The sequence below is a fragment of the Equus asinus genome, chromosome 28, assembly GCF_041296235.1.
Source record: "Equus asinus isolate D_3611 breed Donkey chromosome 28, EquAss-T2T_v2, whole genome shotgun sequence".
NCBI lineage: Eukaryota > Metazoa > Chordata > Mammalia > Perissodactyla > Equidae > Equus > Equus asinus.
The window spans coordinates 49,355,548-49,370,355 of NC_091817.1; the positions used below are offsets into that span (position 1 = coordinate 49,355,548).

General features: G+C 52.0%; 1 protein-coding gene across 3 annotated transcripts in view; it reads right to left on the reverse strand.

Moving 5' to 3' along the window:
- The window catches only part of CA5A (carbonic anhydrase 5A), a 37,019-nt gene that overhangs the window by 10,382 nt on the left and 11,829 nt on the right, over positions 1–14,808 (reverse strand). For all 3 annotated transcript variants that reach the window (XM_070500171.1, XM_070500172.1, XM_044761399.2), the window contains 2 exons: positions 2,309–2,427; positions 39–134 (listed from right to left, as the gene is read on the reverse strand). In XM_070500171.1, the coding sequence (XP_070356272.1) occupies positions 39–134; positions 2,309–2,427 (215 nt within the window). The remainder of the gene's footprint in view (positions 1–38; positions 135–2,308; positions 2,428–14,808) is intronic.

Sequence of the window (14,808 nt, forward strand, 5' to 3'; positions counted from 1 at the left end):
CTTTCTTCTCTGGAAGAGCTACGCCCTGGCAGGATTACCTTTAAAAAGACGCCTATCACCGCCAGGCCGCTCTCTCCCATCACAGCTTCGCTGTAATTCTGGTATTTCACAGAATTCCAGTGGACTAAATGCAGCTGGAACACAGGAGCGAGAGAAATGACATTTATCACGATGCGGCAAGAAACAGAAGAGTCACTCCTCCTTCTGTGGGGCAGACCTATATGTCCATTTAATGATTTTAATGAATTCAGCATCATGGCTGGGTCTGAGGGGGCTGCAGCGCTGAGCGAACAATGAAAGCACGGAGAGGAGGGGCCTCGGCGGGTCGGGGCGAGAGAAAGGAGGCACGTTTCAACTTTATAAAATAGAAATTGGCGGTTGGACTATTTGTTGCTCTCAGACATCCTTGCACGAGGGCTGCGAAATAAAATCCAGGACTCTCAGTTAAATTTGAATTTCAGATAAACAACGAATAATTTTTTAGTCTAAGTGTGCCCCAAATGTTGCATTCTTTTCTTCTATATCTGTCACCCTACCTTGAACTTCGTCTGTGACTTTATTTTACTTCCCTCCTTTGGTTTTCCTAAGCCCAAACTCGGCATCGGGATTGGCCAGGTGACAAGGATCTAAATCAGAGGCGGGTAAGGGCTGGGGAAACGGGCTTTCCTGGGTCACTGGCGCGCAGGAGGCAGAACCAGGACAACCAGGCCTGGCTTGGGGCTCTGTGTGACGAGAACACGTGGTCCTGAGGAGGCTGAGTTTGGTTCAGCGTCTAGAAGGGCCCTGGGTGTCTGTACATATTCCCCTTTACAGGCATGAGTTGTGGCCAGGCCTTTCTGAACGGCGACCAAGCCAGAGCCCAGAAAGCCTGTGGCCTCTCATGGTCAACAAGACCCTCCCTCCCTATGCAGCAGCTGGATTCCAGGGCCTGGAGGGCTCTGCCGAGGGTGCTGGGCCCTCATGTGCCCCGTGTGGCACCTCACTCCACACAAGCCTCAGTGCTCTGGCCATGCACATCGGGGACAGTGACAGTGGCATGGCCTCTCCCTGCTGGTGCATAGCTCACCTGAAGCCCCCGCCCACTGTCCTAGTGCCGTCACCCAGAAACAGAGATGGCTGGGCCCTGGCCCCCACAGAAGCCTTCTTCTGTCACAGACCCTGCCTTTAGAGCTGGCTGTGCCTCCCCAACCCCCCAGGAACGGTAGGCTCCAGCCTGGGCCAGAGGCGTGGCCAGGACGGCCGCAGCCCCTGCTCGGCCCCACTCAGGGAGAGGCCCTGGCGGGTCCCGAGCGCTGATCTCCTCTAATAAATCACAACTTCCTCTGTTAAAATAGCTGTTCATTAAAAACCACAGCGCAGACACACAGTTACTAAGATAGAAGGTGAGTTGTTAAACCAAAGGGAGCATGTGGCAAGCTAGTGTTCCTCTATTTCTGTCATATTTGTAAATACATGTATAATCATAGCAAGGGACGTGACTCCCTATTTTTAAACTCTGGGTGTGTGATCATAGGTGATTTTCACGTTTCCAGTGGCCTGGCCTCTAGTGCTATTTTCACTATCGTGTTCCTTCCCCTCAACGGCCACAAAAAGTTGAGACGGAACAGTCCCTAATTTGAAATGCATCAGAAGTCCAGGTGCCTGGTCAGGGGCGGAGGGACGGGCCAGGGGGCAGCCGTGTGATCAAGTGACTGTGGCAAAATGTCAATTGCAGGATCTGGTGGCAGTGCACGGGCTCTCACGGCACAGTTGTTTCCATTTTTTTGTATGTTGGAAAAATTTCATAATAAAATATCGGGGGAAATCTGTAAGGCATCATCCGTCACCCCACCGTAACTACAAAACCCAGCTCCTAACATCTGTCTCCACTCCTGTGACTTACTGACTCCCATTTGGAATGTTGCAAATATCACTTTGCTTGAAGAACATGATCTCTATTGTGAAGATTTTCAGATTCTCAATAGAAAGCCTCGCCTGCCTTGAAGGACAGGAAGCTTCTAGTCTATAATCTACCAGCAGCAAGGGGGTGGCTGAGAGAGATGCTAAGAGCGCAGACGCTGTGCTTGAATCCCAGCCGTCTGACTTTGCAAGTTACGTAACCACTCAGAACCTCAGTCTCTTCTTCTGTTAAATCAAAGTGCTAACAGTACTCTCCTGTTAGGAAAGTTGTGTGATTGAATGGGTAGGGCGGTGAATTGTTCCAGTTTGAGCAGTGGGAGTCCCCTGTGACTAGAGAAATCCTTTGTTTCTGGGCAACCAAGCAGGGTAGAAAGCACCCACAATTCTTGCTAGGATGACGTCTACAGACCTCTGCCGGAAAAGCGTGGGCGTCCACGGTGTGCTCTGAGCCCCACTCGTTCGTGTCTCCCCAGTGGAGGTGGAACTGCTTTAGTCTGTAGTGGTTTTCCAAGGGGCCACCGCTAATTCCTAGAAGATGAAGCCAGTAGAACTGGTGCATTAGTTTGTCTGGTCGTTGGACGGTGGTGTTGCTGTCTACATGGAGGTCACATGATTTCACTCTCAAGAAAAGGATGTCGCACTGAAATGACAAACTGGAAGGTGGGTCCGTGAGAGCTGAGATCTCCTCTGCTCATCTCTGTCGCCACCGCCTGGCCCTGGGCCGGCCACACCTCCCTCACTGTAAACGCCTGGGGGAACAGACTCCTGCGCAGCCGCCAGGTGACTGTAGGGACCTCAACCCAGCTGCGTGCAGCAATAGGCAAAGAAAAACTGTTTCTGAGGTACATGCTGGTCCTATAAGATTTCCAGATTTTTCTTTAATTTAAAAAAATGATGTCTTTTGAATTAAAAAACAGCAGCTTAAATTCTGTCACAAAATAATTCCATAAACTAACATGTAATGAGCAAGACGTTTAAATGAACCCATTCTGAGATACAATGAGCCACCTTGTCCACCGGTGCTGACCTTTTTGCAGACCTTGCTCAGTCTGGTCCCACTACGTGACCAGGTTTTACTGGGATGTTCTTTCCAAGTCACCCTAAACAACTGGTGTGGCCTCCCCAAGAGCTGTTAGTCTGACGCCCACGGCTCAGACGTGACGAGCTCCCATCACCAAGGAACCTGGCTCTAACCTGTGGAACTGGGGGTACCCCCACCAGAGGCCCTGGGAATCTGCATGTTAACAAGCTGCCGGGTGACTGTGATGCACGCGGTATAGCTTGTCTCTGGCTGCATTTTGCTAACAGATTTCCACCAACAACTGCTACAAATATAATGGTCACTGTTGGACATCTTGCTTCTGACGGAAGTGAGCACCCGTGCTCTGGGATGGCTGGGACAAGTCTGGAGGACACTCCAGAGAATGGGGTGAGTTCCGGGGGTGGCCTTGCCTGCACCAACTCCTCCACGTGGCAAAACCAGGGAAAACATTTAGTGATGTGAAGGATGCCATGGACGGTGTCAAATGCTACCGGCGAGTGGTGTTTTCTGTTTTGCTTTTGCCATAAAAAGTTGGTAGCAGAAAAGCACTGAGCTGCAAACTAGGAAACAGTTGCAGCTCGTGATTGCGCCCTCGATCAAGTCATGAAGTTTCCCGTTCCTCTTTCTTCACTCGCAAATGACAGTGTTGGTCTATAACCCCTGGTTGTAAAGTTCTGTGGTTCTGAGAGGTAATCTATTCTGCTGAATACACACACATGAATTATATCTCAATCTAAAAAATACACAGGAGTATCTCTTCCCCAGCAAGTACACAAAAACGTTGTAAACCATGAAGTCTGATCTGCTGGCGGCCAACAGCACGGGCAGCTGGAAGGAGCCCCCTGTGCATGAGGAAGGCAAGGCAGAGGGGCAAACCTCCCAGGCGGGTTTGAAGGGCAAGATGTTAATGGAGATTTTCTGTGGCTAAAAATACAAGAGGGGTGATGTTTTTCCTTTGAGGGGTAAGGATACTCGAGCCCATCAGCCTTCCTAGTTTTGCACAGTATTTTCATTGATCAGGAGAGGTTAGATGGGTTGCTGGTAATCCCAGCAATGGGAGCTGGGATTTGAACACAGATCTGGTGCCAAAATCCATGCCTTTTCTACTTTATCTTTCAAAGTAAAAAACATATTCTAAGGAAATTATAGAATCACGAAACGCAGGCAGTGGTAATCTTTGTGCCTCTTCTGCCTGGAGCCTTGTAGCTGTGGTGGAAAGGAAGTTTGTGGTACTGTCCAGCCAGAGACCTTGTGCCACCAAAATGTACCAATTAGTGACCAAGAGGTGAGCCTAAGGGGAGAGTCTGCCACTCATCTGACCAACTTTCCTCCAGGCGATGCCCTGGGCACTGAGAGACTGAGACTGGCAATATGCTCACTTACCCAGAAGGTAACCACGTGGATGTCCACGCACGTCTATAACGTCTCTTCTAAAACAAAAGTGCCAGATGGCAACAATCATGAGTGGGCCTGGATTTGTAATTTAGCTCTGCCCCTAATTTGCTCTGTGACCTTGAGCAAGTTACTCAGCCTCTCTGAGGCTATGACATGAGGAGTACTGACAGGATAACCTGAGACGACGGCAGGGAAAGCCCATTGTAAAGTGTTGTCAGACGACAATGATGATAATGATGCTGGTGACTAGACAGCACCTAATCTTTCAGGGACTCGGCTCCTTCAATGACTAAAAAAATAGAATTGCCAGCTAAATGGTTCTTGTTTTTCTTTCCAGCTCAAGCATCTTAGAATTCTACCCAGACACACACATACAGAATCCAAGAAGATTGATACCAACCGTGTGAGGCATAAATGTACCGCTAGCTGGATGTCTGCCAGATCCCCACCAAAAATAACCCTGTAGAAAAATCACTCCCCACTGTTGCTAACGACAGAGAGCCCAGAACGGGAGACTGCTGGGCTGGGAGGGGACGGGTGGAGGGCAAGCATTCCTCCTTCCTCTGGCAGGTAAAGAGCAACAGAGGTCGGAAGACTTTCCCAAGGTCACCCTCCGTGCAGGACTGGACACACGGGCCATGGTTTCATGCTCTCCCCGACATCAAACTGCCCCCAGATTCTCTGCTGAAGCAGCCTCTCGCCAGTCGGACTCCCGCCCTTCTGCTTCCCTAAGACACTGTCTCCCGTTTCAGTAAGAGAATACAAACGGATGTCTGTCCTTTGGAAGCCCCGGGCACTTGCCCTCTGCAGGAGAGAATGTTCCTTCTCAGTGGAGCCTCCCGGACATGGCTCTCCTCCCATCCTTCAGGCTGCTGTGTGGTCATCTGTCAATGAACGGCGGTTGCCCTGGGCTGGGACCAAACAACCCCATAACAGAATCCCCGGAAGGCTGCTGCACCTCACTAGCTCTGTAACGTGCAGGCGCAAATAAGGAGACGGCGAAACCTGAGATTCCTAGGACGATGAGTGAAGAGCAAGGGGTCTGGGTCTGGCTGAATTTCTAGGGCATAAGTGGGGGATACTTTGTAACGTGGGCTGGGCTGGAGCGGCCCCCTGTGGCAGGTGGTGGAGACACACTGGGGTCCGGCATTTTGGCCGTCCTGGGCTTGATGCCCCTTGCAGCCTCACTCCTTTAAGTGCATCTCAGGAAGAGAAAAAGAGCTTGTCAAAAAGCACAATTCTATTTTCAAGAACCACAGCGGGTATCGACTACACGGAAAATCTCCCTGGAACAATGTCTCTAAAATTAGACCAACGGGCAAAGACAGCCCCCTAGCAAAATGTCAAGTGTCTTCATTTTAAAAAAGGAAAACAGCGTTTCCTGCCCCTTCTGCAGGTGGTCAGGAGCGGGGTCTGGTGTCAGATGCTGGCGCCACCTCTTCCAAACTGAGTGACTCTGGTCCAGTTAAGAAGCCACTCCCAGCCTCAGTTTCCCCAGCTGTAAAATGGGGATGAACCTAGAGGCTACTCGATATTGCAAGGGACATTGCAAGGATTATGTCATGTGTGAGACACAACGTTCTTAGCACAATGCTTGGCATTTTGGAAGCACCCAAAGAACGAAAACCAGCAGCCATGACATGTCTCTGAAATGGGACGAAGCAGCTGATGAAGGAGGAGTGGCCGTCTCGTGGGTCCTGGGTGCTGTGCAACCACACCCATCAGCTCAAGTCATGCTCAGAGCCTGGTGGGCAGTTAGGACGTGCTGTGAATGCCACTAACCGACAGCCAGCGTCTATTGAGCGCCTGCCCGCTGCTGGACATGGTGCAAAGCACTTGATGTCCCATGTCCTCCCCCCGCTCCCCGTCTCCTCCTCCCATGATTGGTTCCACACAATGGCCCTGCGAGTGGACACTATTAGCCCAATTTCGAGATGAAGAAACTGAGACTCAGAGGAGGTCAGCCACCTGCCTCAGGCCACCAGGCAACCTCAACCCAGGGCTGCTTGAAGGTGCAGCCCCTCAGCTTTGGAAGCAAGGTTCAAGGCAGACTCTGCGACTTTTCCCACCGGGAAAGTTGGGAACCCAATTTAAGGCTGCAGCCCTGGATAAAATAATCTCAAAGTCACTTTTCATAATGGCTATATGGTGTCAGAGTAATTCTCTTCAATAAAACTGTTTTAAAAGGTAAGCCCAATTCGTAAAAAGGGGACCTTTATCTGGCCAGCCCCCAGCCTCCAGTCCCCAGACTCCTGCATCAGTAGGGTCTGTCCACGGAGCGGAGGCCATACGTCACCCCAGCAGTCCCCACGAGCAGGTGCATCAAGATTTAATTGGAGAATTGCACCGGAACCAGCCCCTCCAAACCCCCTGAGGACGGATGATGCTGGAGGCTAACTCCAGGCTACTGTTTGCTGACCCCAGAAACTATTGTCTATTCCAATAGCTGCTGTTAATAGCCATCTATTTGAGTTCACTGTTTTTTCCAGGACAAGCAGGCTTTTGGCAGTCATGGTTGTTTTATGGCTTAAAATAAGTGCAAGAGAAGTTAGAGATGTTCTAATTAGTCACAACTGCAAAAAATAAGATGTGGCCAAGGATCGGCCTGTTCTTGATGCTGCTCTGGGGTTTAAGCAACGTTCCGAAGCTGTAAAGTGCAAGGGCAAAGGGTTTCCGTGTGTCCTCTGGATCAGGACGGTCTCTGGGATTCTCTCCAGGCAGGGAGCAGCAGGAGCTGGTGACCAGCACGCTGCCAGCGTTTGAGGGACTCAGCCCCACCGGAGACCCCTGAAGTGGGGGAGTCCAGACGGCTGTCTGGGAGTCAAAATCTAAGATCATCACACATTGGCTCTGGTGTTAAAGCCAGGTGACCAGAGCTCAAATTGTGGTCTTAGGCAGGGTGGCCTTGAGCGGGTTGTTTTAATTCTCTGCATCTCAGGCTTGACATGTATTGGTAAAACCATAATGACATCCATTCGTTGGAACACGGCGAGGATCACGTACAGTAAGGATCACATGCAGTGACGCCTACAGACCGCTCCCTAGAATGGCCCCTGGCACCTCACAGGGGCTCAACTAGTGGTAGCACTTTCTGTTTGTATTGCTGGTATTATTATTATTAAAATTATCATCACCATGATCATCATCATCATCATCATAGCAGAGGTTTGCAGTCACCCAAAACAGCTACTCTTATTCCCAAGACAGGACCTGCATGTAAAGACATTGAAGGACAGACATGTCTTAAGAAAGTGTCCATGAGAAGGGGCTCAGCCAGCCACAGAAGCATAAAAGAGAATAAACCATCCATTCAATAAATATTCCCCGAGTTCCTCCTCTCTGCCGCCCACAGTTCTAAGTAGCGGGGATGGGGAGAGAATGACACACACGCAATCCTGCTCTCCTGGAGCTTGGGATCAACGGGGAGGGCAGACGGTGCCTCACTGACGGGCATCCGCGGCGAGGAGCGTTGGGGCAGGCACAGATGGGACGTTTTGCGGGAAGCTCAACTGGTGTAGGGCATCAGAGAGGGCCTCCTAGAGGAAGTGGTGGCCTAGGTGAGCCTGAGGAATGGAGACAAAGACAGTTCCAGGCAGAAAGGGACAAGAGGGAGCGAGGACTGGAGGGAGAGCAGGTCACCGTGGTGGATCAGGTGGGAGTTCCAAGTGGTGGACATTCATGCAGGGGGCAATGAGGGGTGGGTTGAGGGGCAGAGGGGCTGGTGCGGGCAGGGGCCAGGTAGGGGAGCTTTCATCAACAGACTTTGAATGTTCCAGTCTTTACAAACGGACACATCCTGCAAGAGTCTGCTGATGCCATCAGCTGTTCGATTCCTCCACTCCCCTAGCCTGACTCCGAACTCAACTGTAGGTGGGCGAGCGGGTAGAAAACGTGCTGTGGGGTGCACCCGGAGCCCTTCCCTGGTGCTATTCTGCCCCAGTGAGTAGCACGAAGGCCGAGGATGCTGGGTGCCTGGAGGCTGAGGTGCTGCTGCCCGCTGACGTTCTCCTTTCAATCACAAGGCCAACGCGGAAAGCCCTGGAGAATACCACAGTCTGCGGTGGGCTCTCCTGAGTAAGTTACAGGAATCTGCTCAGCATCTCACACACAAAGTCCTCAAAGTCATCCTCCCGAGGCCTCCGCCGGGGCTCCTTTCAAGTCTCTCCTCTTTCTCGCCCTTTCCATTGAGTCTCTGCCCACAATGCCCCTGCCTCCTCTCTTAGGCCTCCCCCACCACACGCAGCTCTGCTCTGTCCCCTTCTCCTCCCACACTGCCCACACACCTCACATCCCAGCCACTGATCCTCCTCCGCCTCCCGAAACCCTGAGGAACGTGGTGGCCCCTCCTGATCCACACGCCAGCCTTGCAGACGTGGTCAGTGGACCCTCCTTGCGTTGCCCTCTCTGAGTGCAGCCGTGTGCAGTGGCCGGTGCAGGGGTGTGGGGAAGATGCAGGATCCAGAGCTCACGTCTGCCTCGAGAGGTGGGGGAGGGGGTGGCAGGGCTTGCATTTGCCATGTGCGACTCAGTTTATCTTTCAATTCACCTTTCCACTTATTTCCTAACTTGAGATCTCCTTGCAAGCAAAGACTGCATCTGGAAGGTTCTGGGACCTGAAGCAGTACTGTGCACAGTAAGTGCTCACTAAACCCAAGAGGTAGTGGCGTGAGCTGCTACACTGCAGATTCATAATTGCAGCTTCTTGTGCAGCCTGGTGAGGGGACAGGGTCAAAGAACCACACCTGCACCTAACGTCCAAAATAACACCTCTGACCCCCCCAAAATTCCCAAGCCCAGGACCTGAGATAAGAGACAGTAGATAAATAAGGAAGGAAGATGGAAAATATATAGTTTTAGGAACTGGATTACCAGTTTATTAATTTGCAGTGAAACATAACTGCCCCAGGACCACAGTGTGATAATCACGTTCTCTCATCCCAGTCAAGGTGTCATCTTGGGACCATGCAGCTACAGTGCCCTTCCTGACAGCACAGAATTCCCTTCCGTAATCCTCCCTTCCTCCTCTGCATAATCTTGAACCACTAGTTCATGCCTTGCTGCAGGCACCTCTCACCTAACCCGGCTCACGGAAGGGTCCCTGGGACTTGGGTCCGGTGTGGGACGATGCTGGGGCCGGAGGGATGAGAAAGCAGTTCTTCCTGCCGCATTCCTGACCTGTCTCCAGGCCCGATCTCCAGCCTACCTTTCCAGGAGGGAGCCCCCAAATTCTTATGTGGCTGGAGTCAGTTTCTTTGGCTTGCATCCGAAGATCCCCAACTGGCGGAAGTGAGGTCTGCAGACTTTAAACTCACGCTGGTCTGCAGGTCATGCATTCACTCCAGGAGCAAACATTCATTCATTGAGCTCCTGCTGTGTGTGCCAGCTGCAGGTTCTACAGTGGTGAACAGCGCCCATGGCCTTCAGCTCTCAGGAACCATGCCCAGCTGGGATCTCTTGGCACCGGGGATAATTATTAACTGCCATTTAGAGGATAAAAGGCCGTTATTGGCCCCACTTTACAAATGACTTAAATTTCACTTTGATGTTGGAAGGAGTATTAGCGGGCCCCTGGCTTCAGTGCCTGACACCTCAGCTGCTGATTACTGTCCTCGCGAGTGAGTGCCCTTCCAGAAGGCTGCTCACAAGTAGGATAAGGGCCTCCAGGCTTGGAGTTCCCATTTTTCTTCCTTCGGCCGATTGCCTGGGTCACACAAACACATGGAGTCCTCCGTAGTCAGAGAAAGCCAGACTCAGCCTGGCCAGCAGCTGCTTCTCTGCCTTCTCTGTGTTCCCCCTAGTGGAAAACATTAAAAGAGCACATGGCCGGTGCCTCATTTGATGATTTTATTTTGAATGAACCCCAGGAGGCGAAGCTGTCATTGGCTGGCTGCTCAATTCTCTTGGCACGGTGCTGGGCGCTTCACACAGGCCCTCTTTCAATCCTCCCACCAACCAGCCAACGTCAGAGCTTCAGTTTCCAGAAGAGGAGACTGAGGGTCAGAGAGTTTAGGGGACATGCTCATGCCACCCAGCTGGTAAGTGGAGGAATGCAGCCTCACACTTGGCTCTTTCTGCCCAGAGATGGGGCTCTCACCACCATGCTTACTCCCTTAAAGAGTAAGATGAGCTGCCACTGAGGTGCTGGGGGGCAGCCCAGGACCCTGTCCCCCAGAGGAGAAGGGTCTAGTATGGAAGACAGAGGTGTTTTTCCATTTGCTGTTCTCTTCACGCCACTCAGCTAAGTGGGCAGGCTGAGGGGTGGGGATGGGGAACAGGGCATCTTAGCTCCCTGGAGTCAGGCCTGGCGCTGTCAGCAAGACCCCAGTGCCCTGGCTGCTCTTCCACGGGTGGCGGGAGGCAGTAGGATTTGGAAACAGCCCTGGGTTTGAATATTGGATGTGGGTGTCCTCTTCCGATAAATGGGAAGATTTGCCTATCTCTTGGGGTGATCGTGAGACTTAAACCCCAATCAGCCGTTGATTTGTCACAAGCTCTCAAATGTCGTCTCGCGACAGAAATGACCAGTACCACCAGGTCATTTAGGATCTGGTTTCCAGCACACAGGGCGTCTTCTCGAGAAGCAGTGGGATCTGTCTGTGGCCTTCCATCACACTCGGTGCCAACACTGCTCATCAGATGGGGCCAGTGCCGCTGTTCCTGAGGACAAGCATCTCTTGAGCTGGGACAAGAGGGCTTCCCCAGCATGGTGGTGCATGGGGTCTGACAAGGGGTCTCTTGGGAGCTGCGCTGTTTCCCTCCATTGCTTCCTCCCCTCCTCAAAAGCCCCATCCCCACTCGCGGGCAGCTCCGCCCCCTCCACCAGTCCTTTCTTCCTTGGCCTCCAGCGCCGCCCCTCACGTTCTTGGAGAGAGCCGGCTGCCTCTACCTCTGTTAGTCATCCTCACTGGCCAGCATTAATCTCCAAGTGCTCACAGTATCCCTCGCCCACTGGAAAAACTGCTGGCACCTTCCACGCTGGCGGAGAACGTCCTCGACCTCCTGGTTATGTCTCACTTTGCGTTTCTGGCTCTCCCCTGTTGTTGGCCTAAGGCAACCTAAGCCATCATATTTTATGCAAAGTTACTCCGATTCGTGCGCCTTCTCCACTCACCTCCCTTCTTGCTCCGGAGGCCTTTCCTTTGCCTCTATCCAGGGTTTGTTTTAAATTATGGGAAAGTCTCATTATTCTCATTTTCTTGCTGCAAAGCTTTTTTTTAGTACTTTCCGTCTTTCAGCTGTGTTTTCCATTTCCTTTGCTCTCGGCGGCTCCCAGTTTCCAATGGAGGTGAACAAAGGAGACAGGGGATCTGAAAGAGGGGGACTGGAAGCCAGAAAACCAGCTGTCACAATGGAGGGGGGCAGGAGCATGTACAATTGAGTAGGAGAGAAAGAAAAAGGAAACTGGGTTTGGGAGAAATGACCAGTAAAGTAAAACCAGATTGGCCTGTGTGGACAGGAGCCACAGGCGGAATTATCCGACTAATTTATATGGCTGGGGAGAGACACCCAGATAATTACTTCGGTCTGTGGCAGGGCAGGGTGAGTCTCTTTGAACCAGACTGGGAAGGTGGTGGAGAAGTCGAAAAGCGGGGTCAGGACCAGGTCAACACAGGGGCCTGTCTGCATCAGGGCAGAGAAGCCTTGAACTTTGAGAGTGACACGAATCGGGGTGGGCTGAGGTCAGCTTGGGGTCAATGGCAAGGACGTCTGGCCCAGTGGAGCGGGCTCTAGGATGCCTCTCCAGAACCCTGTGGTCCTCCACTATTTGACCTCCTTGCCCCAGGGCAGGCCCATCCTCAGTCACTGTGATTAGCTCACCCAGGACAGTGACCCAAGCTGGACAATGAGAATCAGCTCTGGGGCCGATGCTGCAACTGCTGGGACAGAGGCGCTGTCTCTTGGTGGCCCTCCATGGGGAGCGTGAGCCGGAGCCGTGGGCCACCATCTTTGCCCCCATTTGGGAATCCCTGGTCTGGAATGAGTCCACCCCGGGGAAGGCAGAGCCCAGAAACGGAGCGTTCAGATTCCCATTGGTGTGGTTCCACCACCTGACCCAGCCACGCCCTGGACTTTTTAGGATTTGAGCCAGTGAGTTTCCCTCCTCTTTGCTTAAGCCAGTTTGAGTTGAGCTCAGTCATGCAACCCAAAAGAAGCCTTAATGAATACAGTGAATGTCTCACTTGGAGAGCAAAAATGAGATCAGAGGTAGCAGGCACTGAGAGGGAAGAGGGCTAGGGACAGTGACATGCGGGACTGGTTCGTACGTATTGGCTCCTGGAAACGGACTGTGCACATCTCTTCCCAGCTTAGGAGCAGCGCCTTTGCGTTGGGAGCTCGAAATCGGCTGTGCGGGAGGATTCACACCGAGGAACCTGGCAAACACTACAAATCATGCCTTCTTGTCCCTCCCCCAAACCCAAAGACCAGCTGCTGAACAGTCCCAGCACTCCACCAGCCACGTACGCGGAAGGGCCGGGCTCATGTGAGGCCTGGCTTCCCGGAGGCTCGGCCTAAGCATCTTAAAGCACCTGACTGCCCATCTCTGTGGGCCAAGTTGGCCAGAGCATTGCCAATGCTCCCTCGCACATGGGCCGCACAGGCCAGCCCACAGCTGAATCACGTTTGAGCAAAGAAGAGAAGGATGGACGCTGGCGATTCTCCAGCTCCCGCCCTTCTACGTCTTCTCTCCCAACTTAATCACTTGTTACTGGTCTACTTGTATTGGGACTCTTGGAAAGAAGTGACAGAAGCTTAAATCACAACCGACTTCAGCAAAAAAGAGCTTGATGAGTGCAGGGGCTGGTTTGGCCTCCGGCACAGCTGTGTTTAGAGGCTCCCACCATGGCCTCCGGCCTCCATTTCTCTCCACCTCTTGGCTTTGCTCTCTTTTGAGGACGGCAGGCCCAGGGCCACAGCTGACCCTCGCACAGCGCAGGCACAAAGAGAGATTCTCTTAACATTTCCAAGAAAAATTCTTTGGCTCTCGCTGGTCTGGCCTGAGTCTCATATCCACGCTGGGCCAAGTGCTGAAGCGAGAGGAATGGCTGCTTGGACTGGCCACACCCATTCTATGGTTCAAGCTTTGGGTAAAAATTCAAGAGGTTGAAATTCTTGACCAAAAGGAGGCCTTGACTTGTGATTCTGGGGAGAATTATCACCTGCGAAAGTCTAGCTTCCCAACCTGAAGTCTGACTCTGAGCTCCTGAGAGACACAGGGACATCTAGACTCCAGGGCGCACAGGATGTAAGACATCCAGACAACAATAACCACAGAGACGTCTCTGCCCCACTTGTCAGGAGGGTCCGGCGTGGGCTTCTTCTTGCTGGTGGTTGAGGGATGGCGTCCCAGGCTGACCCTTGCTGCCCACTGGCCCTCCCGTTGGTGTGGACACACTGGACACAGGCTTGGCTGAGCTGGAGCCAGGAACCCTGCCTGGGTTGTGAGCAGACTGCTGGCTCTGCCGGGGACCTGACTGTGAGCTGGCCACACTCCCTGCATGTGCTAGCACTTTCCTCCCTTATGCTGAGGTTGGCGCCTGTGGCCTGATCTCTGTGCATGTTGGATGCAGATTTTTTCCATAGAGTGTTCATGCTCCTAAAATGCCTTCTTGGAGATCAGGGAATCCCGCTGTGAGGGCTCTGTGACCTCTGGCCAGGGGTCTCTCTGGGCCTCATATTTCCCATCTGTGCTGTGCTGTTACTCATCGGATGATGGTGCTTTTAAAGAGGCTGTTTGCTTGTCTGTCCAGTGTACTCTCCCCTTTTAGAAATAGCATCACGACTTCCCCCGGGACCACCCCTTTCCTGAGCGTGTGGTCTTGGCAAGGACATGGTTCAGGGTATGGGGTGCTCCACTGACGGAGGGCTGGGTGAGCACCAGGCTCAGCTGCCAGACCCTTTCCCCCAGGACTCTGAATTATTTTGTCAAATGCATCTTCACAATACACATACAGAAATCCAAAGCGACCTTCAGAGTTTCTCATATTTCACGACTTAACGGAAATAAATCTGTCATATAGATATCAGCATGACCCATAACTACACACAGAAATTACACAGGAAGAGTAGGAATTCTACAGTAACTCACCTACATCCATATCTGGTTTTCTCACAATTATTGGTATATTCACACAACTATTAACCAAGCAATTAACAGTTCAGGAGCTATTATTCTTTATTCAATCTTTTAAAGCTGCTGCATAAAATTTTTTAAAATAATATAAACCACGTTAAACCTGAAAATCCAATTTCCGTTGCTTCTTGGGAATTTGAACTTGGAACAAACCCACGACAGCAGAAAAATTTGGCACACCAAGTAAGTAAGCACATAAACCCCTGCTCCCCGATGGCTGAGCCGGCTGGTTCCTTCCCGAGATCTGGGTGTCCAGCTCCGCCTTCTCTTCTCTGAGCTGGCCTTCTCCTTCCAAGAAGTTCTTCTTTGCTTCTGTGGGCTGGAGTTGGGGTTTCCATCC